The 25,649-nt window shown below is 44.3% G+C and overlaps 2 protein-coding genes across 4 annotated transcripts; both read left to right on the top strand.

Moving 5' to 3' along the window:
* The first annotated feature begins 663 nt into the window (after window positions 1-663).
* cep83 (centrosomal protein 83) lies at window positions 664-14,350 on the top strand. 3 transcript variants are annotated; one of them, XM_083757768.1, is made up of 15 exons: window positions 664-861; window positions 1,966-2,116; window positions 2,479-2,571; window positions 5,255-5,386; window positions 7,609-7,860; window positions 8,271-8,402; window positions 8,535-8,649; window positions 9,153-9,297; window positions 10,339-10,488; window positions 10,843-10,918; window positions 11,751-11,908; window positions 12,397-12,547; window positions 12,715-12,818; window positions 13,678-13,855; window positions 14,213-14,350. In XM_083757768.1, exons 1-15 carry the CDS (start codon window positions 665-667, stop codon window positions 14,345-14,347), a joined length of 2,169 nt encoding a protein of 722 aa, XP_083613894.1. In that variant the 5' UTR covers window position 664; the 3' UTR covers window positions 14,348-14,350. The 3 variants fall into 3 exon arrangements, with proteins under 3 accessions (XP_083613894.1, XP_083613895.1, XP_083613896.1); XM_083757769.1 differs by lacking the exon at window positions 664-861 and adding an exon at window positions 986-1,002; XM_083757770.1 differs by lacking the exon at window positions 664-861 and adding an exon at window positions 1,036-1,049.
* A 3,220-nt stretch (window positions 14,351-17,570) lies between these two features.
* eri1 (exoribonuclease 1) lies at window positions 17,571-25,212 on the top strand. The gene is made up of 7 exons (XM_083794543.1): window positions 17,571-17,961; window positions 19,608-19,798; window positions 21,366-21,594; window positions 22,198-22,281; window positions 23,207-23,316; window positions 23,863-23,977; window positions 24,552-25,212. Exons 1-7 carry the CDS (start codon window positions 17,869-17,871, stop codon window positions 24,792-24,794), a joined length of 1,065 nt encoding a protein of 354 aa, XP_083650669.1. The 5' UTR covers window positions 17,571-17,868; the 3' UTR covers window positions 24,795-25,212.
* Window positions 25,213-25,649: the final 437 nt, after the last annotated feature.

Raw genomic sequence — 25,649 nt, forward strand, 5'->3', positions numbered from 1 at the left:
AGCTGCTCTTGCAATCAAGAGTCTCCCTACAAAGACTCCGTATCCACAACAGAGTCCTACAGCTGGTGGGTAACTAATCACTTGAGATTGATTCACTCGAGTCTTTTCCTTTCCGTTGGTTAAGGAGTTGTAATTTCCCTGAGTCGCTGCTGGGGCACTCATGGAAGCCACCATGGTAACGCTGACAACATAGACAGACAGACACAGCTCTGTTCGGCCATTATACTGTTTTACGTTTCATATGAGGATGGAGATAACTATTTAGTAGCTTCATATCCGCGCCTGAAGATCACCGCTCCATGTACCCTTTTTTTTTAAATCTTCACATTTTGCCCCTCTCATCCCAACCTACGCTGTAGACTAGAGGCTATCATTTGTTTGGGGCGGAAGTTGTGGGATTTTAGCGGCCAAGTATCGCCCAAGGAAATGACGTTGATGCTTAACAAATCAGTTTACATACATTCTCCCCGCGAATGAAACAAGTGTTGTGATTGGTCGGGAAGATATCGTATCCGGGGGAAATAAATACATCTGACGGATGTTCCGGAGGATACGTCCGCCGATAGCTTCTCTGCCTCATACGTCGTGACCACCCGGCTTTTCTTTTCGCAGATAAGTAAGCCTGGGACCGAGGCTACACGTCTCCTCCTGAAGGGTGGAGATCATGAACCCCTCGTCTTCCCTCGCCCAGTCGGGACCCCTCCTCCAGAATCTGCAACAACCTCCAGCCTCCATGGGGGGTCCCGCCACTGGGCTGGGGGGGGGCTCCGGGATGGAACTTCAGAAGATGCTGATTGACGAGAGGATGAGGTGTGAAAACCACAAGCAAAACTACGAGACCCTGAAGGCTGATCACACCAGGTAAATGTTATGTAAAACTACAAGACCCTGAAGGCTGATCACACCAGGTAAATGTTATGTAAAACTACAAGACCCTGAAGGCTGATCACACCAGGTAAATGTTATGTAAAACTACAAGACCCTGAAGGCTGATCACACCAGGTAAATGTTATGTAAAACTACAAGACACTGAAGGCTGATCACACCAGGTAAATGTTATGTAAAACTACGAGACCTTGAAGGCTGATCACACCAGGTAAATGTTATGTAAAACTACGAGACCTTGAAGGCTGATCACACCAGGTAAATGTTATGCTAAACTATGAGACCTTGAAGGCTGATCACACCAGGTAAATGTTATGCTAAACTATGAGACCTTGAAGGCTGATCACACCAGGTAAATGTTATGTAAAACTACGAGACCTTGAAGGCTGATCACACCAGGTAAATGTTATGCTAAACTATGAGACCTTGAAGGCTGATCACACCTGGGTGCTTTAGCCGGAGTGGAACAATGTCTGTCTACTTTAACACCCATGGCAAATCCAGTAGCTAACCCTGTGTGTATTACATGTGTGTATTGTATTGTGATATTCAGTGTTGTTTTCATCGACTAAAACCAAGACGAAAAATGTTCTTCGACTACCTTTTTCCACTGATGAAAACTACATGGAAACTAAATGAAAAAAGCTATGATGACTAAAACTAAGACTAAATATGCTGACAATTTCGTCAACCGATAAAAACTAGACTAAAATGTTAGGAAGGGACTAGTGGACAAGAGATCCAGTATAAGTCATTTTACAATAAGTTGCATGCTGAAAATAGACGATCTACAAGCTTAAAACGCGTCACGCTGCGACATGTTGTGGGCTTGTAGATCGGCTGTTTTCAGCAAGTGAAGAAAACAGTCATTACAACGGCATCAAGGCCCGCCAAAATACATTATGTTCGACTAAATCAACTGTTGATTTAGTTGACTAAAATCTTATGATATTCAGTCGACTGAAACTAGACTAACACTAAAACATTCCAGGTGAATAAAATGTGACTAAAACTAAATTAAAACTATTCAAGAGAAAAAATAATCTTTAAAAAGCTTTGACCTGAAATGTGTCCTTCCAGGCTGCAGAACGAGATCTCACGGGCACAAGGAGAAACGAACCGGCTTCTGAGCGACAGGCAGTCTGACAAGGAGAGGATGCAGCTCCTATTGGCCGAGCTACGAGGAGAGATGCTGGACAAGACCCGGGACCTGGAGGAGCTACGCTTACAGGTACAGACCACCATCTTGTCGTTAAGACCCATCCCTTACACCAACAACATACATAAACAATATCACATTCACTTCCCACACAGAAGTTACACCAAGTATTTGATAAAAACTAAAACAGAAATAAGCAAAAACATAAAAATAAAAATAAAATATATCAGTTTTCTTTTTTTCCGTATGTCCCAAGCTTTCTCTATATATTCTGCTAATGCAAATATCTTCTGTGTGTGTGTGTGTGTGTGTGTGTGTGTGTGTGTGTGTGTGTGTGTGTGTGTGTGTGTGTGTGTGTGTGTGTGTGTGTGTGTGTGTGTGTGTGTGTGTGTGTGTGTGTGTGTGTGTGTGTGTGTGTGTGTGTGTGTGAGCAGGTGATGACTCCCCAGCGTCTGGAGCTGCTCAGGGCCCAGGTGCAGCAGGAGATGGAGGGGCCGGTCAGAGAACGCTTCAACAAGCTGGAAGAGGTCAGAGGTCACATTCATTTAATTCTACACCGTTTTATGCCACTATTTATTTAGAGAGTTTATCTATCAACATGTTATAATATGGTCTTGCGCAGCCAGGTGGCACTACTATCATTTTGCTACACTGCAGGTCCATACTAACCCTCGAAGGTATGAAACCCTGATTTTCCTCCAGAGGTTTCTGTTTTCCTCTGTTACTTTCCTCTTTCCCTTCTGTCGAATACTGCCGATTGATTTTGTAATCTTTTTCCTGTATACAATCGGGGTAGGCAACGTTATTTTCTTCTTATTTATTGTGATGTATTGTGCTGAAAAGGACCACATAAACTATCAGCATCATGTCTGTTGGGGCAAAAAACCCAAAATGAAATTGCCTTTGTGTGTGTGTGATATGTACTCTACAAATACACCTGTCTGTCTTGACTCCGTTCCTCTAGAGGTACCGGTCAGAATAAATAAATAAACCTGTTCTGTCTTGACTCCATTCCTCTAGGAGTCAGAGAGGTACCGGTCAGAATAAATAGATAAACCTGTCTTTGTTGACTCCGTTCCTCTAGGAGTCAGAGAGGTACCGGTCAGAATAAATAAATAAACCTGTTTTTGTTGACTCCGTTCCTCTAGGAGTCAGAGAGGTACCGGTCAGAATAAATAAATAAACCTGTTCTGTCTTGACTCCGTTCCTCTAGGAGTCAGAGAGGTACCGGTCAGAATAAATAAATAAACCTGTCTTTGTTGACTCCGTTCCTCTAGGAGTCAGAGAGGTACCGGTCAGAATAAATAAATAAACCTGTCTTTGTTGACTCCGTTCCTCTAGGAGTCTGAGAGGTACCGGTCAGAATAAATAAATAAACCTGTTCTGTCTTGACTCCGTTCCTCTAGGAGTCAGAGAGGTACCGGTCAGAATAAATAAATAAACCTGTCTTTGTTGACTCCGTTACTCTAGGAGTCAGAGAGGTACCGGTCAGAATAAATAAATAAACCTGTCTTTGTTGACTCCGTTCCTCTAGGAGTCAGAGAGGTACCGGTCAGAATAAATAAATAAACCTGTCTTTGTTGACTCCTCTCCTCTAGGAGTCAAAGAGGTACCGGTCAGAATAAATAAATAAACCTGTTCTGTCTTGACTCCGTTCCTCTAGGAGTCTGAGAGGTACCGGTCAGAATAAATAAATAAACCTGTTCTGTCTTGACTCCGTTCCTCTAGGAGTCTGAGAGGTACCGGTCAGAATAAATAAATAAACCTGTCTTTGTTGACTCCGTTCCTCTAGGAGTCAGAGAGGTACCGGTCAGAATAAATAAATAAACCTGTCTTTGTTGACTCCGTTACTCTAGGAGTCAGAGAGGTACCGGTCAGAATAAATAAATAAACCTGTTCTGTCTTGACTCCATTCCTCTAGGAGTCAGAGAGGTACCGGTCAGAATAAATAAATAAACCTGTTCTGTCTTGACTCCGTTCCTCTAGGAGTCAGAGAGGTACCGGTCAGAATAAATAAATAAACCTGTCTGTCTTGACTCCGTTCCTCTAGGAGTCAGAGAGGTACCGGTCAGAATAAATAAATAAACCTGTCTTTGTTGACTCCGTTCCTCTAGGAGTCTGAGAGGTACCGGTCAGAATAAATAAATAAACCTGTTCTGTCTTGACTCCATTCCTCTAGGAGTCAGAGAGGTACCGGTCAGAATAAATAAATAAACCTGTCTTTGTTGACTCCGTTCCTCTAGGAGTCTGAGAGGTACCGGTCAGAATAAATAAATAAACCTGTCTTTGTTGACTCCGTTACTCTAGGAGTCAGAGAGGTACCGGTCAGAATAAATAAATAAACCTGTCTTTGTTGACTCCGTTCCTCTAGGAGTCAGAGAGGTACCGGTCAGAATAAATAAATAAACCTGTCTTTGTTGACTCCTCTCCTCTAGGAGTCTGAGAGGTACCGGTCAGAATAAATAAATAAACCTGTCTTTGTTGACTCCTCTCCTCTAGGAGTCAAAGAGGTACCGGTCAGAATAAATAAATAAACCTGTTCTGTCTTGACTCCGTTCCTCTAGGAGTCTGAGAGGTACCGGTCAGAATAAATAAATAAACCTGTTCTGTCTTGACTCCGTTCCTCTAGGAGTCAGAGAGGTACCGGTCAGAATAAATAAATAAACCTGTCTTTGTTGACTCCGTTCCTCTAGGAGTCAGAGAGGTACCGGTCAGAATAAATAAATAAACCTGTCTTTGTTGACTCCGTTCCTCTAGGAGTCAGAGAGGTACCGGTCAGAATAAATAAATAAACCTGTCTTTGTTGACTCCGTTACTCTAGGAGTCAGAGAGGTACCGGTCAGAATAAATAAATAAACCTGTTCTGTCTTGACTCCATTCCTCTAGGAGTCAGAGAGGTACCGGTCAGAATAAATAAATAAACCTGTTCTGTCTTGACTCCGTTCCTCTAGGAGTCTGAGAGGTACCGGTCAGAATAAATAAATAAACCTGTCTTTGTTGACTCCGTTCCTCTAGGAGTCTGAGAGGTACCGGTCAGAATAAATAAATAAACCTGTTCTGTCTTGACTCCGTTCCTCTAGGAGTCAGAGAGGTACCGGTCAGAATAAATAAATAAACCTGTTCTGTCTTGACTCCGTTCCTCTAGGAGTCTGAGAGGTACCGGTCAGAATAAATAAATAAACCTGTTCTGTCTTGACTCCGTTCCTCTAGGAGTCTGAGAGGTACCGGTCAGAATACAACAAGCTGCGCTACGACTACACCTTCCTGAAGTCCCAGTTCGATCACCACCGTGAGGAGAGCGAACGCATCCTGGAGGAGAGGAGGATCCGTTTCGAGGCAGAGGTACGTAGCCGGACACCATCTGTTCCATAGAGGAAAGAGAAAACTCTGGCTGTTTCAGCATATAATGAACCCATTTAGGCCTGACGTCGAAATAAAGAAAACGTTCGCTCTGAAAGAATATATACCTATACGATTTTTTCAAAAATAGCAGACCTACAAGCTCATAGCGCGAGCTTGTAGATCTGTTATTTTTCAATAGCTAAAGTATAACAGAATGCTTGAAACACCAAAAGGGGTTCCCACCCAAAATGTGTTAAAAGATTGCAGAGAGGGGCCTTTGTACTGTCTATCACGTATCGTATTAACATTAACATTCACAGAGCCATTAACTTTTCTTCATGTGGGCCACTATTATTATTTTGTTTCTCATGTTTGTCGTCTACCATGTTTGTGGTTCTACATATGCTCAATATGTAGAACTCACACAAATGGTTAATGGTGCATTTATATAGACAGAGATTGTGCATTACATTCACCCATTCACACACACACATTCATACACCGATGGCGGCGGAAACCATGCAAGGCACCAACCAGCACATCAGGAGCAATTTGGGGTTCAGTGTCTTGCTCAAGGACACTTCGACACTAACTCTGGGGGAGCCCACAGGGTTCGAACTGGTTGCCATCCGGCCACTCTACCCCAGAGCCACCGCAAGAGTTTGATTCCCACTGAGGTCACACTTTATGTAGACTTAGGTCGCATTCATACCAGAGAGCTTTGCTGCGATTAAAACGAATCCTGCTGCGCATTGTCAGAAAGTGCGCTTCGTTTGGCAGGTGTGAAGGCTCATTCGAATCCTAATGCGCAGCAAATAACCGCATTTTACTCCGTCCAAAAACGTGGGTTTCGCTTCGCTTCGAATCGCACTTGACTACGATTCGGTGCAGGTGTGAATGCAATCCGCAATAAATAAAGGAAATGAAGCAAACATAATGTGGCGGGTGAGGAGCTGAACACAGTTGGAGACGGTTAAGGCATATTTTACGCAGCGCAAAGATGTCCCGTTACTGTGGATAGACGTGGTCGAATAAGGAGACTGAAGCCCTGATCGAAATGAGGACGTGTAGGCTACATTAATCAATTGCTTAAGAAAACACATAAAAACACTGCAGTGTATTATAGCCTACATAATATTCTGTCTGTCTGTCTGTGCGTGCCGTAAACATGGAGTGCTGTCACTGTGTGGGACTGGGGAGTTATATCAGTGCGCTCATGCAGCGCTGTGCCTCCATGCCCAAAAGAACAGTGTGTGGCGGCTGCGTGCGTAGAGAGAGAGAGAGAGAGAGAGAGGGGGGGGAGTCCCAGGCGGCACGACACATGCACGTTATGAGTGTAATTTTATCACCATAGATTTCACTGTGTAGGCTATAGTTTATGAATGGAACACATTGATAAAGGTCCCCCCTGCTGCGTTTCCAATTGCTGCGAATGACAGTGTGAAGGCAAACCGCAGCCAGTTAAATATGCAAGAACCTCAATTCCCCGCCCATACGGATCTGAGTCTACCGAAGTATTAGGTGAGAATGTGACCTTAGATAGTATTTTAGACAGACTTATAGCTCGTTACGTAGACAGCACTAGAATTGCATTTTATGTAGTCATAGCACTTTATAGTACACATGTATATTGTATAATATATAGTATGTATAGTTGACATAGATACTCCACTGTTACGTTCTTAGTTTATACATGATTCATGATAACTACTTTTTATATATGTGATGTATGCCATGCTTTTGTTATTGCTTAATGTAAATCGCTCTGGATTAAGAGCGTCTGCTAAATGCCAAAATTGTAAATTGTAAAATATTACTTTACAAATGAATAGAATGCTGTGAATGGATATTCATGAACAAACAAAAATGTTAATGTGTGTGCGTCCGTGTGTATTTTGTTTTGACTGACATTACAATCAAATTTGGGAGGCAACTATTCAAACCTTAACCCATTTTGGGGCGGGAACCCCTTTTGGTGTTAGCATTATGTTATGCTTTAGCTATTGAAGAATAGCAGATCTACAAGCTCATAGCGCGCCACCGAGTGGCGCGCTACGAGCTTGTAGGTCTGCTATTCTTTTTTTAATCGAAGAACGACTGACATAGACACATAGCTTTTTTCAGAAAACTGTCAGGATGTAGAAGACATTTTTAGATTCTGATCTCAGGTCAAAATGGGTTCAAACTAAAACTAATAAAAGTGTAATTGTGTGTTTTCCCAGATGGGCCGTCTGGAGCGGGACAAGGAGGACCTGGTGGCCCAGTACAAGGGTTCTGACCCGGCCCGCGACGAGAAGCGCGTGGAGGCCCTGCTCCGGGAGAAGGCCCAGCTCCACCTCCGTCTGAAGGGGCTGGAGGGGGAGGTGGGGGAGCTCCGCGCCCAGAGGGACAGCTCCGGGCAGCAGGCGGAGAACGTGCAGCGCATCCAGATCCGCCAGCTGGCCGAGACCCAGTCGGCCGTCAAGTCCATGGAGGTTAGAAGGCTGTGTCCATTTTGTATTACTACTGAGTCACAGTTTTGTTTTTAAATAAGTGTTCACTTCTCGGAAGCTCAATCTTCTTCTGGTATCCAACCTTGTGTTTGTTAAAACCCATTTTGGGCCGGGAACCCCTTTCGGTGTTATAGCATTATGTTATGCTTTAGCTATTGAAAAATAGCAGATCTACAAGCTTGTAGGTCTGCTATTTTTGAAAAATCGATGTAGAAGATTTTTTTTTAAATCTGATCTCAGGTCAGAATGGGTTAAAGCAGCAGCAACTGATGGTGGTGTCTGTATTGATGACATGATTCCAATACCCGTCCCTTGGACATAGAAATGGCGAGGATAATGCTTGGTTTGAGGAGGTGTGGTTAATCATTAACTGTGTTTCTTGGCGTTGTCAGGCGGAGCGTCAGTCTCTGCGTCTCCAGTTGGACCGCGTGGAGAAAGAGATGCAGAACGCCCACGAGCAGAACACCCAGCTGACCGGACGACTGCACAAGGCCGAGAGAGAAGCCAACGCGCTCACCTGCCAGGTATAGTTTCACCTCTCACCTCTCACCCCTGACCAGGGCTATAGTGGTGCTTTCACCTCTCACCTCTCACCACTGACCACTTAACTACTAATTCACTAGTACCTAACTGCTTCACTTCTGTCCGTGTTGCAGGTGGAGAGCATGAAGCACACACACCAGCTGGAGGTGTCTAACGTCAAGCTGGAATGTGGCCGATCTAAAGGGGAGCTGGAGAGGGAGAGGGACGCGCTGAGGATGCAAGTTGATGGTATGAACCTGCACCTTTGTTAAATTGACGCACACACGCACACACCCGTACACACACTACTCTCTCTCTGTAAGTAGCCTTGCCGAGCCATGAGGCCCATAGGGCAGGAGCCTATCTCCTGTTTCTGTAGCGTGAGGCAGCTTGTACCCCCTTGTACAAGTACACCCCCTGGACATGACGCTAGTATGTCGCAGGGACTTACCCCCCAATCCAACCCTTGATGCTGAGTGTCAAGCAGGGAGACACTGGGTCCCATTTTTAGAGTCTTTGGTATGACCCGGCCGGGGATCGAACCCCAACCTCCCAGTCTCAGGGCGGACACTCTAACCACAAGGCCTCTCTCTCTCTGTGGCTCTAATTAATTGGTCTCATGTCGCGCAGCTGCGTCTAGATTCTCCCGGCGGATCCTGCCGGGAGCTGCCTATAGAAAGCATAGGTGGACCCCCCCCCCCCCCCCTAGTGACACAGTGACCTCACAGTGACACATCTCTGTCCTCTCTCAGGTCTGGAGTCTGACGTGGATCTTCTGAAGGGCGCCGTGGAACGGCAGAAAGAGGTGCTGGCGGAGAAGGAGAGGGAAGTGACCCGCAAGGTGCAGGCCACCCGCGAGGAGGAGTTCCACAAAACGGCCATTTTGCACGAGGAGAAGTAAGAATGTGTTTCTATGTCAGTGGTGCTCAACCTTTTTCATGTCAGGGACCCCCAGAATTATATGTATTTTGGCTGCGGACCCCCATCTGAAAATATGTTGTTTCAGGGACCCCCCCAGATGAAAAGATTTGAGTTCATAACTCGCTCTGAAATAATATATATTCAAATATTTGCTCCACATTTTCACAATTTCTTTTTTTATTGTATAGACTCAGCGTCGCAGTCCCGCCCCCTTTCAGAACGACAAGTGGCCCAGGAAATGATTCTCCATTAATTTTCTCCTTAGGGTTTTCAAAAAGTATTTATTTAAAGACGGTGGGCCGATCAAATAATTAGTAAGAAGAAAAACAAAACAAATAGTGTTGTATCCTGCCTTTATTTTCTTGTTTCAAATTATTTGATCGGCACAAAATATTGCGTTGTCATGATTTGTCACGATCCGAGTTGGCTTTGTCTTTATATAAATACTTTTTGAAAAGCCTATGGAGAAAATGAATGGAGAATCATTTCCTGGGCCACTCGTCGTTCTGAAAGGGGGCGGGACTGCAACGCTCTATTGCAGGGATGTCAAACTCAAATACACAGTGGGCCAAAATAAAGAAATTGGTACAAGTCGAGGGCTGGACTGTGTTTCAACACACGGGCCATTTTTGGGGAGAGGGGTAGCTGAAAGTGAAAGTTGACCACAAGTGATATACTTTCACTGCTGATCAATAGTGAAGAGAAGACGCATGCTTGTGCTTGCGGGCCCTCGATACGTGACAATGCACTCCAATTAAATATCATCCTGCGGGCCAAAGATAATTCATTCACGGGCCTGATTTGGCCCCCGGGCCTTGAGTTTGACATATATGCTCTATTGTGTGTGTGTGTCTGAATAACATGTTGGATTCTTATTTTCAATCATTCATTTGATCGTAGCCAACAGTAAGAACTGGGAAGGATAATAACTCTCTCTCTTACCTCTACTTGTCGCAGTGTTGAATTTGTCATAATTATGATTCATTATTAAAATCTATTTAATTGCGTTTTGTCCAGGCTTGATCTAGAGAACCGCATGGCAGAGATGGAACAGCAGAGGGCGATGCAGAGCGGCGCTGACCACGCCCTAAAAGAAGAGTGGGAGGAGCGTCTCCGTAGCGCCCAGCTGGGGGAGGAGTCAGCCCGCAAGGAAGTGCAGAGCCTGAAGTAAGCTTTGTGATGACTCAGAGGCAGTGGTGGAAAGTACTTTTACTTAAGTACTGTACTTAACCCATTCTGACCTGAGATCAGATTCATACGAGGTTTCCACTGGACACACACTGGTCTGATTAACCCATTCTGACCTGAGATCAGATTCATACGAGGTTTCCACTGGACACACACTGGTCTGATGAACCCATTCTGACCTGAGATCAGATTCTAAAAATGTCAGTACAAATACCTCAAAATTGTACTTAATCAGACCAGTGTATGTCCAGTGGAAACCTCGTATGAATCTGATCTCAGGTCAGAATGGGTTAAGTACATTTTGTCTTACTTCCCGTCTGAATTGTCTTCCAGGACCAAACTACAACATCAAGGCTCACAGCTCGAAGAGCTTGACAGACAGAGGGCAGATGCAGCAGATCTAAGACAGGTAACCCTGCTGTAGATATCCCTGTGTGTGTGTGTGTGTGTGTGTGTGTGTGTGTGTGTGTGTGTGTGTGTGTGTGTGTGTGTGTGTGTGTGTGTGTGTGTGTGTGTGTGTGTGTGTGTGTGTGTGTGTGTGTGTGTGTGTGTGTGTGTGTGTGTGTGTGTGTGTGTGTGTGTGTGTGTGTGTGTGTGTGTGTGTGTGTGTGTGTGTGTGTGTGTGTGTGTGTGTGTGTGTGTGTGTGTGTGTGTGTGTGTGTGTGTGTGTGTGTGTGTGTGTGTGTGTGTGTGTGTGTGTGTGTGTGTGTGTGTGTGTGTGTGTGTGTGTGTGTGTGTGTGTGTGTGTGTGTGTGTGTGTGTGTGTGTGCGTGCGTGCGTGCGTGCGTGCGTGCGTGCGTGCGTGCGTGCGCGCAAGGCGTGAGTTGGCACCTCGACAGAGTGCATTTCTAGTTCATCATGTCTTACCACACCCACTTTATGTAGCATTTATGTATTAATAATGAATTGCATTTTTATAGCGCTTAAAGTGCTCAAAGCGCTTTACAACGGTTCATTCATTCATTCATTGGGAGGTGAAGCGGCGAACAGTCGACGCCATGCAGCGTCCTCACTTCCCACATTCACACACTGACGGTGGCGAGCTCACACCGACCGACTCTTTGGAGGCAATGTAGGGTTCAGTGTCTTGCCCAAGGACACTCCGACATGTAGACAGGAGGAGGAGCCGGGATTCGAACTGCCGACCCAGGGATTATTGGACGACCTGCTCTACCTCCTGAGACACAGCCGTCCGTATTGAGTCTGAGGTCCTTAATTAGTTTTGTCTTTTAAATCCACAGCAGAACCAGGAGCTGGGTGTGCGTCTGGGAACCGTGTCCCACTCTGAGAGTGAGCTGGAGGAGACCAACCAGCGGCTCCGCGAGACCCTGGACAGGCTTCGCGAGGAGCTGAGGACCGCCAGAGGAACGCTGGAGAAGAACCAGCACGAGGCTGAGAGGTAGTGTGTGTACTGTGTGTGTGTGTGTGTGTTGTCAACACTGGAAAGCTTCATTCTAGTGATCAGTGACACTATAGAGGCTCACAGCACAGAAGTCTGTCTAGGAACCTTTGTGCCGTCATCATGAAGTATTGAGGACAGATTCTACAAAATGACTTCTAAATCCTGACAGTTTTCTGAAAAAACCCATGTTTCTATGTCAGTGGTTCTTAAACCATTTTGGGCGGGAACCTATTTTGGTGTTAGCATCATGTCGTGCTTTAGCTGTTGAAAAATAGCAGATCTACAAGCTCATAGCGCGCCACTGAGTGGCGCGCTACGAGCTTGTAGGTCTGCTATTTTTTTGTTAAATCGTGGACTGACATAGAAGACATTTTTATCTGATCTCAGGTCAGAATGGGTTAGTCAAACTATTTCATGTCAAGGACCCCCAGAGAAATGACATGTAATAGTAATAATTTCCGTGACGTGCCGTCTCTGCTCTCTAGGCTGGTGGACGACCGCCGTATCCAGTGGCTGGAGGAGAAACAGCAGCTCCAGCAGAGACAGGCCGAGCTGGAGGAGAAGTACAGAAGGGCCAAGGAGAAATATATCAAAGCCATAGAGAAACTGCAGAGGGCAGCGCTGGCCCAGAAAAAGGTACAGCGCCACATGGGTCCCCGTCCCCATATAATATATCTCGACAGCAAGTTTACTGCTTTGTGCTTCTCACTATGTCTCTGCGTGACTATGAATGGTTCTGTTCACTGTATGGTTCTGTTCACTATGTCTCTGTGTGACTGAATGGTTCTGTTCTGGTTCTGTAGAGAAAAGCCCTCACGGAGAACAAGGAGAAAAGGCTGCAGGATAAGATCCAGCTGTTGGAGGCCAAGGTCGTAGAGGTGGAACTGGAGGCCGATGCGGCCAAAAGGTAGTCTGGCATCGCCCTAGCCTCTCCAGTCTCGCTCCACTCCCACTGGAGGCCTGGAGAAACGGGGGCATTATGGCTAAAGCTGTGATTGAGTGGTGGTGACAGGACCAGAGTCTGTCTGTGTTTTTCAGACTGGGTGCAAATGAAAATGAGATCAGACCATTTACAGTATCAGTATCGGCAAAATAAACAAACGCACATGTCGACAGCTGGGCCCCGGCTATTTCTATCTAGGGCATTCACTTCTAGTCATTTTTACTAGTTGACTAGTGGCCTAGTTTACTAGTCGATTAGTCAACTAGTTGTTTAACTACCTATGATGTATAAAAAATACAAAATTTGGAAATAAATATTTGTACATTTAAAAACTGTACAGTACATTGGTGACTATAAATAACTAATCTACCTGATCTTGAGGCCTACAAAATCTGGAAAAATTATCTTATCAACTAATCAACTAGTACCAACAAGGTCGACTAGTGGATTTACTAGTGGTGGATAGCTTAGTTTTCATTTAGTTTCCATTTAGTTTTCGTCAGTGAAAAAAGGTAGTCGACGAACATTAGTCTTAGTTTTAGTCGACAAAATCAACACCCATTCTGGGCGGGAACCCCTTTTGGTGTTTCAAGCATTCTGTTATACTTTAGCTATTGAAAAATAGCAGACCTACAAGCTCATAGTGTGCCACCGAGTGGCGCGCTACGAGCTTGTAGGTCTGCTATTTTTGAAATATCGAAGAACGACTGACATAGAAACATAGCTTTTTCAGAAAACTGTCGGGATGTAGAAGACATTTATAGAATCTGATCTCAGGTCAGAATACGGTAGGTTAAAACATCTTGGTACTTCTCCCTCTCAGACGTCCGTCCTTCTCCGAGGAGCACACCCACCTCAGCAGACGACTCAAGGAGCTCCAGAGACGACACACTGAGTTCCGGCGCCTCCTGCTGGGCAACCAGGTTCCTGCAGGCTCGGGTCCCGCAGGCTTAATCGTGACTTCGTCGCCTGTGCCCCTCCTCCTCATCCCCGGGTCTGAGGTACCTGTCTCTAGCTTTCTTATAAAAGGACAACTTTAGTTTTTTTCAACCAAGGTTCATGTTTTAGGTTGTTAGAGAAAGTAAAAGATGAGCGTTCATTTTCTTTCATTTGCTGCTTTCTTTAGTTTTAGGGATTTTAGCTGTTTTTGAACAAGAAAAATAGCAGATCTACAAGCTCGTAGCGCTCCATCGAGTGGCGCGCTACGAGCTTGTAGGTCTGCTAAAAAAAATTAAATCGAAGAACGACTGACATAGAAACATAGCTTTTTCAGGATGTAGAAGAACCTTTTTAGAATCTGATCTCGGGTCAGAATGGGTTAACCTTTAACCCACACACACCTTCACCGTCTCCTATAGGAAGACCAACATCAGAGAGAGCTGTCATTGGTGCGACGGAGGCTGGAGGAACTGGAGTGTGCACAGCAACAGCAGCTGGAAGAAATGGAGGCTTTGATGCAGAAGGACAGGCAGGAGTCACCCGCTACCACTTGATGCAGAAGGACAGGCAGGAGTCTCCCGCTACCACTTGATGCAGTTGGGCCTCGTTCACACCTAAAAGACACCTAGTGTTGTGTCTTGTCCGTGTTTAATTAATGGCCGCTCCAATGCATTTCCAATGGAAGTCACATGGTTTGATAAAGCTGGCGGCCATGTTGTAAAGAGTCGCGAGCGTGTCGGCAGGAGACTCCCGACGAGAAGCTCCCGTCGCTCGCCGTCCATATTTATCGCCTTATCGACGCGTCGGTAATATTAAGCTGTGTTACATGACAACTAGCCCCAAAGTCGCTTATAATAAGCAGACCTGGCGACACTGCAAACCAGCGCTTTCTGCAATTTGCATGGTGGAAATGTATCTTTCGTCGGCAGACTGTCTTTGTGCAGATAAAGAAATGCTAGTCTGTTGCAATATGAGAGTTTTTAAGTAGTCTTTGACTAGTCTGGACAAGTTTCCTCGGTCTGGAGTCACCTTAAGACATTTGGCCACCGAGTGGCGCGCTATGAGCTTGTAGGTCTGCTATTTTAGAAAAATCGAAGAACGACTGACATAGAAACATATTAGCTTTTTCAGAAAACTGTCTGGATGTAGAAGAATTTTTTTTAATCTGATCTCGGGTCAGAATGAGTTAAGACAGTCTTGATGGGGGGGAGGGGGGAAGAACACAGCCATCAAACAAGACTGTCTTGTCAAACCATGTGACTTGGATTGGAAATGCATTGGAGCGGCCATTAAACCCGGACAAGACACATGACAGGTGTCTTTTAGGTGTGAATGAGGCCTAGGACATGCAGGGACCGCTACTACACTTGATGCAGGAGGACAAGGGACCCCCGGGACCCCCACTACTGCAGGAGGACAAGGGACCCCCGGGGGACCCCCACTACTGCAGGAGGACAAGGGACCCCTGGGACCCCCGCTGCTGCAGGAGGACAAGGGACCCCTGGGACCCCCACTACTGCAGGAGGACAAGGGACCCCCGGGACCCCCACTACTGCAGGAGGACAAGGGACCCCCGGGGGACCCCCGCTACTGCAGGAGGACAAGGGACCCCCGGGACCCCCGCTACTGCAGGAGGACAAGGGACCCCCGGGACCCCCGCTACTACTACTTGAATGAGTTCAACAGTGTTTTGTAAAATATGACAATGAACATGTTTACATTTTGTTTTTAATAAAAAGGGAAAATGGCAATTTACATTGTTTTGGTGCTGCGTATTGAAAATGAAATTGAATTGTGGACAAGAGATCCAGTGTAAATCATTTTACACTTAGTTGCATGCTGAGGCGAGCTTGTAGATCGGCTATTTTCAGCAGGTGTAAAAACAGTCATTACGACAGCATCAAGGCCCACCAAAATACATTTTAGTCGACTAAATCAACTGTAGATTTAGTCGACTAAATTTGCTGCCAAAAACCACTCATGCGCATTGCTTTATTCGCCTTTTCGTTTTCTGGAGGTACACACTTGGTCTATTGGTTTGCATCGCTCAGTGCGCAATTTTCCGAACGCGCCCTTGGAGGACTTGGCAATTGACTGAACTGGGAGAAAATTACACATTTATTTTTAGAAAATATTTTTCTTTCAACTATTAGTTGCCAATATGGCGTTTTTGGTATTTTCTAATGAGAAATACAGTCGATTATGTGCATTTCTAAACAATATGATACAAAGTCAAAAGATACCACATGCTGCTGTTTACATTTACGATATACTTTGATTGTTGAAATTAAAATACATTCTTCGATGCATAGCCTATGCACCCCTATAACTATGTTCTAAAAAGTAAAAAAAAAAAAAACTGACAATGTCAACAGAAAAGTCACCATCTTCTCAAACACGAGGAACACAATGTGGTTAACTATTATCAAATAAAATTAGGTTTCAAATATTTAAGTAATAATGTCACATTTTCAGAGACACATGCTGCATACTCCGGACGGTGCAGTAGGTGGCGGTATGTACTTTTGAAAGTAATTATTCTAAGCCACCCTTCCTTGCATAAAACCAGAGAAGTGGGAACAACTGGAGCCAGGGTGCAGATTCCACATGGGCAGCTGGCGGCCCGGGGGCCACATGCGGCCCCCACCTTCACTTAATGTGGCCCTCATGTTACAATTCCAAACATGACCCTCTTTAACTTCTATCTAAATGAGTAGTATTAAAATGTTAGTGTTTTTTATGTCCAATGTATTAAAGTTAACATAACTATGATTTGAAAAGGCATTTGAAATTTAAAAGAAATGTTACTTTTCAGCATTACAATTCAAAAATTGAAAATAAAAAATTCAGGATTTAAATTCAAATACCGCAAAAATAGCCGATCTACAAGCTCAAAACGTGTCGCTTGTAGATCGGCTATTTTTTTCTCCAACCTGTGTGCAATGTGGCCCTCTGGAGTGAGTGAGTGTGGGAAATATAGTGTCCCTCTCCATCGAGTTGTCCACCCCTGAGTGTAGTATTAATGTATTATAATATAATATATTCTCTTACATTGTAAGAGAATAAAGTAGTGTATAGGGAAGTGGTTCCCAAAGTGGGGTCCGGGGACCCCCAGGGGTCCTTGGAAAGGATTTCCAAGGGGTCCCCAGCTAAATGATGGTTTGGAGGAACCAATTGAGGGTCCCAGAGATAGAAATGCCCTTAAATGGGGGTCTGTAGACTATATCTAATCAAACTGGGGGTCCTTGAAATTAAACGGGTTGAGAATCACTGCTAGAGCCGTACAAATATTCTCTTATGGGCGTCCCTGAATCACTGCTAGAGCCGTACAAATATTCTCTTATGGGCGTCCCTGAATCACTGCTAGAGCCGTACAAATATTCTCTTATGGGCGTCCCTGAATCACTGCTAGAGCCGTACAAATATCCTCTTATGGGGGTCCCTGAATCACTGCTAGAGCCGTACAAATATTCTCTTATGGGGGTCCCTGAATCACTGCTAGAGCCGTACAAATATTCTCTTATGGGGGTCCCTGAATCACTGCTAGAGCCGTAATAATCTTCTCTTATGGGGTCCCTGGCATATATTTTCAGATGTGGGTCCGTGGGCTAGTTAGTGTCAATTTGGGGGTCCTTGACATGAAAAGGTTTGGGAACCACTGTCCACTGGTGTACATACTCGCCGGGTACAGACAGTAGGTGGCGGTATACACCTTCTTATACACCTTAAAAGCTACCCGCCATAATACCAAAGAAGAAGAAGAATCCGGAAGTCGTCATATTTTACTTTTTGAACATCATTTTATTTAACTATGCATTTTAAGAAAAAGTAGAACTTTCTTTTCCACTAAAACCTTTTCCTCTCCAGCCTCCTCTGGTGACAGAACATTATTCTGTTATTGTCACATTGTGACAACATTCTGCCGGGAAATACCTTTAGTTTTCTTCCTCTTGGCGCGCTGAATAAAACCCCAAATCAAATCGTAACAAACAACGATAGCATCTGAAGCTAACAGGCTATAGCTAGCTAATTCTGTTTTGTTTTTTGCATTATAAACTCCCCCGTTGGTTAATTAATGGACGAGCACAAGGAGAATACTTATATTCACGACTCGAATGTCAGTGAGAAGAACAGCATGATGACGTCCAACACGAAGGAAGAGCAGAAGGTTGGTATTAACTATATGAGAAGAAGAACACGACATCATGGCTAATAATGCTAATGCTAGCATAATATGCGCGCCGCACACATTGTGAGACTGTGACACATTGCGTCATCATAGCCTCTGGTCCATAGCTCTATAAATACCTTCATAATGTAACGGTAGCCAGGGCCGTTATAAGGCTATGGATCAGAGATAGGTTTCACTGTGGCAGGCAGTGCGTCCTCAAACTTTATTCGTGCAAAGAACTATTAAAGTACCCAACATATAGCTCTGGTCCATATATAGCCTAATGCACTTTGCTGCTGGGGATCCGTAGACTAAATGCATGTCAATCTTGGGGTCCTTGAAATTAAACGGGTTGAGAATCACTGCTAGAGAGCCGTAACAATCTTCTCATATGGGGGTCCCTGGCATGTCTTTTCAAATGGGGGGTCCGCAGGCAAATTATTACTGTCAATTTGGGGGTCCTTGACATGGAAAAGTTTGGGAACCACTGACTGCTCTACCTCATATTCCAGTGACTCTCAAAACATCAGTCAGGACCCCACATTGAAATGTATCTAACTGTGGACCCCCCTGAAAGTATTTTGTGCCAGGGAGGGAGTGACCCCATTCCCTATTAAAATGTGTAGCAATAAAAAATGGCAGCAATGGGGGATTAATGTGCAGAAAGGAGAATTAGTTTTGGAGGAATAACAATACATAAATAATATATATGTATCTACAGTACTTGAGCAGTGATGTAAATAGCCTGGTTTTCAATGAAATGAGTCCCGGGATGCAGGGATGGTCTTTTAGATGAGGAGTCCCAGTCCCACTTCAACGACATTAGGAGTCATATTTTGCCATTTTTTACAAATTGTAATTTAAATTTAATTCCCATTTCATTTTATATGGTTATAATGTGGTTACATTGAATTCATGTAGAAAAGAATACAGAAGAAGAAATGATTATTATAACTAAAGCTATCAAAATAAACTAGAATTAAAAAACAGTACAGTAGTGCATCCCGTGGATGCAGAGGTCGTTGTTTTATTGCGTCCCTTAACTATAAACTGTGTTTTGGGGTGCACCCTATTTTAATCTCTGCTTGAGTGCAAGTATCCATGTGGTAAATAAGCCCATGTTTATTTTACAGTGTGGTAATATGTAATTGACATACTGCACACTGCACTCAACTCATTTGTTGTACTGTCAAGTTGGTGAAAAGAAAATAACATGAACTCACTCGGAAAGAAGTAGTGAGGCTAACGCCATAACTACTGCGAAGTGTATAGCTTAGCTGCTTGGAGCTGATCTGCCAAATATTTATATACAGTAACAGTCATACTAATCATACTGTAACAGTAGCGTGTTCTACGGAGGACTCAAACTATGGTTGAAATCAAATCTAGTAGTCTCTGACTGGTTATCTGAGTGATTGTGTTAACTTTGTTATGTAGGTTATAGTATATTACATTCCCTTGAACAACATATTTTCAGATGGGGGTCCGTGGCCAAATGCAGATAATTCTGGGGGTCCTTGACATGAAAAGGGTTGAGCACCATAGAAACATAGGGTTTTCAGAAAACATTTAGGATTTTAGAAGATATTTCTTTAGAATCGGCCTCGGGTCTAAAACACTGTGTTCTCTCCTCTCCTCATCAGGAGAAACCTTGCAGTAGGATATGCCCCGTGCCCGGGGTCACCGAGCCAGAACCCACCCTGGATGTGTCTGAGTCCAAGGGCGAGTTCAGCGACCCGGTTTACAAAGAGATCGCTGTGGCCAACGGCCACATCAACCGCATGACCAAGGACGAGCTCCGGACCAGACTAGAGGAGTTGAAGCTCGACACCAGGTACTGCTCTGAACCCATTTGGACCTGAAGAAATAATGTCTTCTAAATCCTAAAAGGTTTCTGATAAACCTCATGTTTCTATGTCAGTGGTGCTCAATATTTCATGTCAACGACCCCCAGAAATGTCTGTATTTGGCCACGGACCCCCATCTGAAAATATGTTGTTTCAGGGACACCCCCCCCCCCCCCCCCCAGAAGCAAAGATTTGACTTAAAAGCGTTCGCTCTGAAAGAATATATATTCAAAGAATATATATATATATATATATATATATATATTTTTTTTTTTTCACGATTTTTCAAAAATAGCAGATCTACAACCTCGTAGCACGGCCCTCTGTGCCGCGCTATGAGCTTGAACCAGAGGTGTGTTCATGTTAACATGTGAACCAGAGGTGTGTTGTGTTGTGTCAACTTGTGTGTTCATCTTTAAATTTGACTGCGCTGCAGTCTGTGTTGTGTTGTGCAGTGATGTAAATAGATTTTCAATGTAATGAGGATGCAGGGATGGTATTTTTAGAGATGAGTCCCAGGATGCAGGGATGGTCTTTCATAGGGGATTCACACTGAGACGGACTGAATCCGTTTCATTGGAACCGTTTCCGAATACGGTTGCCTGGTCCCCAATGGCCATGATTCACATTGCCCGAGATTCAACAACGCACCCGGGTACACTTGCATAACACACTTTAAAGATATTCTTTTGCGGCTTACGCCTTTATTGATTTTTTTTAAGGGATAGAAAGTAGGCTGACAGGAAACGGGAGAGAGATGGGGGGATGACATGCGGTAAAGGCCGTGTCGGGTCCGGGAGTCGAACCCGCGGCACACCGCGACTGGATCACCAGTCCGGTGCCCAGACCGTTACGCTACGGCCTGGGCCGCATAACACACTTTAATCCTCCTGATGACGGTGTGCTTGATGGCTGGCGCGCACGGACACTGACCATCAACTGTGCGACATTGTCTCAAATAAATCCAGACACACTGAATTGCATTGCCTCTTTGGCTTTTTGCCGTTATACTACTTCACTGTCAGCCTGCCTGCTATTCACTGTGTCAGTCAGTTCTGTGCTCCAGTGTATTAGTTTGCTATGGATTCTACTTTAGCATTATTATTATTTTGTTTTACTTTGGAAACTGTGCCAAGCAAAGCCCAAGAGCCACGTGTAGTCCGCAGAATAAGATCAGCGCGGTGCTGCGCGTATAAGCAGATTCAACAGGAGAAGGGTGGCGTTGAGAAATGCGCTGGTGTTACGCATCGTTCAGAGGCTGTGTTTTTTTTGTTGACGCTTGGCTCGTCGACTGCATGCATTCACATTGGAACGATCCGTATCTGAATACACTTCAACGGTCCAGAGACCCTCCCCCCATGCGGTCCCAGGGACGGTTGGGCGATCCGCTCCCGGGAACGGTACGCATCATTCACACTACCACAACATCTGCCAAGTGGTCCCGAGTGCGCACCCGGGACCATAGTGTGAATCCCCTATTAGAGATGAGTCCCAGGATGCAGAGATGAATTGTTGTGTTGTTCTGATGTGTTGCGTTGTGTTCATGTGAACCAGGGGCGTGAAGGACGTGATGAAGAAGAGGTTGAAGAGTCACTACAAGAAGAACAAGCTGAAGCTGTGTGCGGACACGGCGGGGGGAGGAGGAGGGGGAGGAGACACCTACTACGACTACATCTGTGTGGTGGACTTTGAGGCCACCTGCGAGGAGGACAACCCTCCAGACTTCCTTCACGAGATCATCGAGTTCCCCATGGTTCTAATCAACACGCACACGCTGGAGATCGTGAGTGGGATGATTATTATGTATTAAAAAAAAAGTGATTGGAGCACATACTGAAAACATACTTCGGTAGACTCGATGCGAATGGGCGGAAAAGTTGTTGGGATTATTTGCATATTTAATTTGCTGCGTTTGCCTTCACACTGACGCAGCAATTGGAAACGCAGCAGAGAACAGTCAGTGAAATCTATGGTGTTAAAATAATGCTTCTAATAGTTAACAACGTGGATGCATGTGTGTCGTCGGCCGTCGGGGACTGGTGTGTGTGTGTGTGTGACGGTAAAGGGGACTTCATCGCTGCGTAAAATATCGCTTCTCCAACTTTACTCATTCATCCGCCACATTGTTTGCTTCATTTCCTTTATTTGCTGCGGATTGCATTCCCACCTGCACCGATTCGAAAGCAAGTGCGATTGGAAGCGAAACCCCCCCCCTTTTTTTTTTTTTTGGCGAAGTTTTTTCTTTGATTCGAATGAGGCCTTCACACCTGCCAAACGAAGCACACTTTTGGGACAATGTGCAGCAGGATTCGTTTTAATGGCAGTAAGGCTTTCTGGTGTGAACTGTGATGGCGACCTTAACCTCTCCTTCTCAATCTCTGTGCAGGTGGACTCGTTCCGGGAATATGTGAAGCCAGAGGTTAACCCGACACTCTCAGACTTCTGTGTGAAGTTAACGGGGATTACACAGGTGGGACCGTGTTTGTTGAATCAGTGTGGACCTGATATGATATGTCATTTCACAGTACCTGCTACTAGCCAACTGACTTAGTGATATGATATGTTATTTCACAGTACCTGTACTAGCCAACTGACTTAGTGATATATGTTATTTCACAGTACCTGTACTAGCCAACTGACTTAGTGATATATGTTATTTCACAGTACCTGTACTAGCCAACTGACTTAGTGATATATGTTATTTCACAGTACCTGTACTAGCCAACTGACTTAGTGATATGATATGTTATTTCACAGAACCTGTACTAGCCAACTGACTTAGTGATATGATATGTTATTTCACAGTACCTGTACTAGCCAACTGACTTAGTGATATGATATGTTATTTCACAGAACCTGTACTAGCCAACTGACTTAGTGATATGATATGTTATTTCACAGTACCTGTACTAGCCAACTGACTTAGTGATATGATATGTGACTAAATTTTTACTGAGGGACTGCCATTGGATTTTGTGATTTTTGTCATATGAAAGCATAGCTTCAAATTGACATTGGTTGTTCAGTTTGACCCACCAGTTTTGGAGATATGGCTTATAGAGTAATGTCTTGCAGAGAAACAGCGAGTTGAGAAAACAGGCTTGAAAGGTTCACTTCTGTGGTCTCCAACATTACACCTATAGCTACATGTTTAAGCATTTATTTCATGTCGATTTCAGCTCTGACACTTGTTTCAGACATGCTCTAGACTAGTATGTGAAGAGTCTGCCTGTGCTATTAACTCATTTTTGAAAAAAAAAGTTTTTCTCCTCTGGTGAAAAGCTGGAATTTGTGCGATGGCAGTCTCTCAGTCAAATCTGGTCACATATGTCATTTCACAATACCTGCAACTAGCTAGCTGACTTACTAAGAACTCTCTGCGTTGCGTTGAACAGAACATGGTGGACGAAGCCGACACATTCCCAGAGGTCCTTCAGAGAGTTGTACTGTGGCTTCAGGAGAGAGATCTCGGAACGAAGTACAAATATGCCATTCTGACTGACGGGTGAGATTTGTATTATTAAGACCTGGAAATAAACACAGATTTTAAGCGCCACGTTGACTCGGCCTCACTAGAGTGCAGGGCTTTTAGAGTTGTATTCTTGCTTTAGCTATTGAAAAGTAGCAGATCTACAAGCTCATAGCGCGTGGTGCGCTACGAGCTTGTAGGTCTGCTATTTTAGAGAAATCGAAGAACCACTGACATAGAAACATAGCTTTTTCAGAAAACTGTCAGGTTGTAGAAGACATTTTTAGAATCTGATCTCAGGTCAGATTGGGTTAAGTAGGAACCATTATATTTCTACTTTCACAACTCCTCTAGTAGGAACAATAATTCTTTCAAATATGTACCAACTTATTTTCAAACGTTGATCATACTGCTCTCTTTCTGTCCTCCGTAGATCTAGATCTAAACGTTGATCACACTGCTCTCCTTCTGTCCTCCGTAGATCTAGATCTAAACGTTGATCACACTGCTCTCTTTCTGTCCTCCGTAGATCTAGATCTAAACGTTGATCACACTGCTCTCTTTCTGTCCTCCCTACTGTAGATCTTGGGATATGAGCAAGTTCCTCAATATCCAGTGCCGTGTAAGCCGGATCAGATATCCACAGTTTGCAAAGAAGTGGATAAACATAAGAAAATCATATGGGAATTTCTACAAGGTGGGATTTTTATTTTGCGCTTTTACATGACTTTATATTTGTCAGCGTCTCTAAATGGTCATTAGGCGGGTAAAAATATTGTTTGACCCTAAAAAATTGGACCAAAAGGTTTCTCAACTGATTTTTGTAGTATTAGGTGTCCTTAATAACATACTAAAAGTTTTTGTATCTCTGCCATTTGGACAAGTTCAATGCCCCAAAAACATAGGGTTAGACACAAAAAGTACTTGGGTCTAGGGTGAATAATGAGTTAGGCTATTTTAATGTTTTTTTTGGCCATCTTGAAAATAACACCTTTCGGGTGGTCAGACTTTGTTAAACTTTTAGTATGTTATTAAGGACACCTAATACTACATAAAAGAGTTGAGAGAACTTTTGTTCCAATTCTTTTTTTTAGGGTATATATATATAGGCTATATATTTAGTACCACCGAGTGGCGCGCTACGAGCTTGTAGGTCAGCTATTTTAGAAAAATCGTAAAAATGCGGCACAAATCTTTGAATATATAGTTTTTTGTAATTCTGACGTCAGGCCTGAATGGGTTAACAAATGTCTAAACGGTGGGTCCTCCAGGTTCCCCGCACGCAGACCAAGCTCAGCACCATGCTGGAGAAGCTGGGCCTCACCTACGAGGGCCGTCCCCACTCGGGCCTGGACGACTCGCAGAACATCGCCCGCATCGCGCTGCGCATGCTCCAGGACGGCTGCCAGCTGCGCGTCAACGAGCGCATCCACGGCGGGCAGCTGCTCAACGTGCCCAGCTCCGCCCCCATGGAGGCGGCCTCGCCGCCACACAAGCCTCGCAGCAAGGACTAAAGACGACCGCGGACGGCGAGAGAGAGTGGAACGTCTTCCGGAGAGATCGAGACCTGTGCATAATTATTATACGCCTTACAACAGGTTCGCTCTTGTCTTTTCGCCATAAATTAATGACTTGAAAAATGTCATTAAAAAAGCACTTTTTACAGGCTTGTTGTTTTACAGGCTTGTTTACAGGCTTGTTTGTAATGAATTTGTCAAATCGCTGAAACAATGGAGCCTGTGATCAGAGTATGTTGTGACCACGTTGAACCGCTGCTGCTGCTGCTACTGCAATTAAATGCCTATTTGAACTATTATACACACATGGAAAACATTTACTTTGTTAGAATTATTTTTGTCCTTTTAATGTCTGTCAATATGGAGATATATTGAAGTAGGTCTATTTTGACAAATAAATCTGTTGGTATTACAACCTGTAAGTCTTTCTCTTCTTCTGTACAATATTTCTAATCTGTATCCTCCAGATTAACCAATTTTTGACCTGCGATCAGATTCTAAAAAAATGTCTGAAAAAGCTATGTTTCTATTTCAGTGGTTCTTCGATTTTTCAAAAATAGCAGACCTACAAGCTCGTAGCGCGCCACTCATTGGCGCGCTACGAGCTTGTAGATCTGCTATTTTTCAAAAGCTAAAGCATAACATAAATGCCCAAAATGGTTTAATGTTTTATGACCCTGCCTGTGCATGTAGGACTCGAGTGGAACATAAGGATTAGAAGTTAAACGCGGCCGGTCACTCGATGCAATCCATCCCTTGGACTTCAAACCAAGGAAACGGCGCCGGTAGCAAGCAGTGACATCCCATGCACTCCCTCAGGTTTTAAGTTACACAAGACAAGAAACAAACTAG

The sequence above is a fragment of the Protomyctophum parallelum genome (assembly GCF_964188405.1).
Source record: "Protomyctophum parallelum genome assembly, chromosome: 22".
Classification (NCBI taxonomy): domain Eukaryota; kingdom Metazoa; phylum Chordata; class Actinopteri; order Myctophiformes; family Myctophidae; genus Protomyctophum; species Protomyctophum parallelum.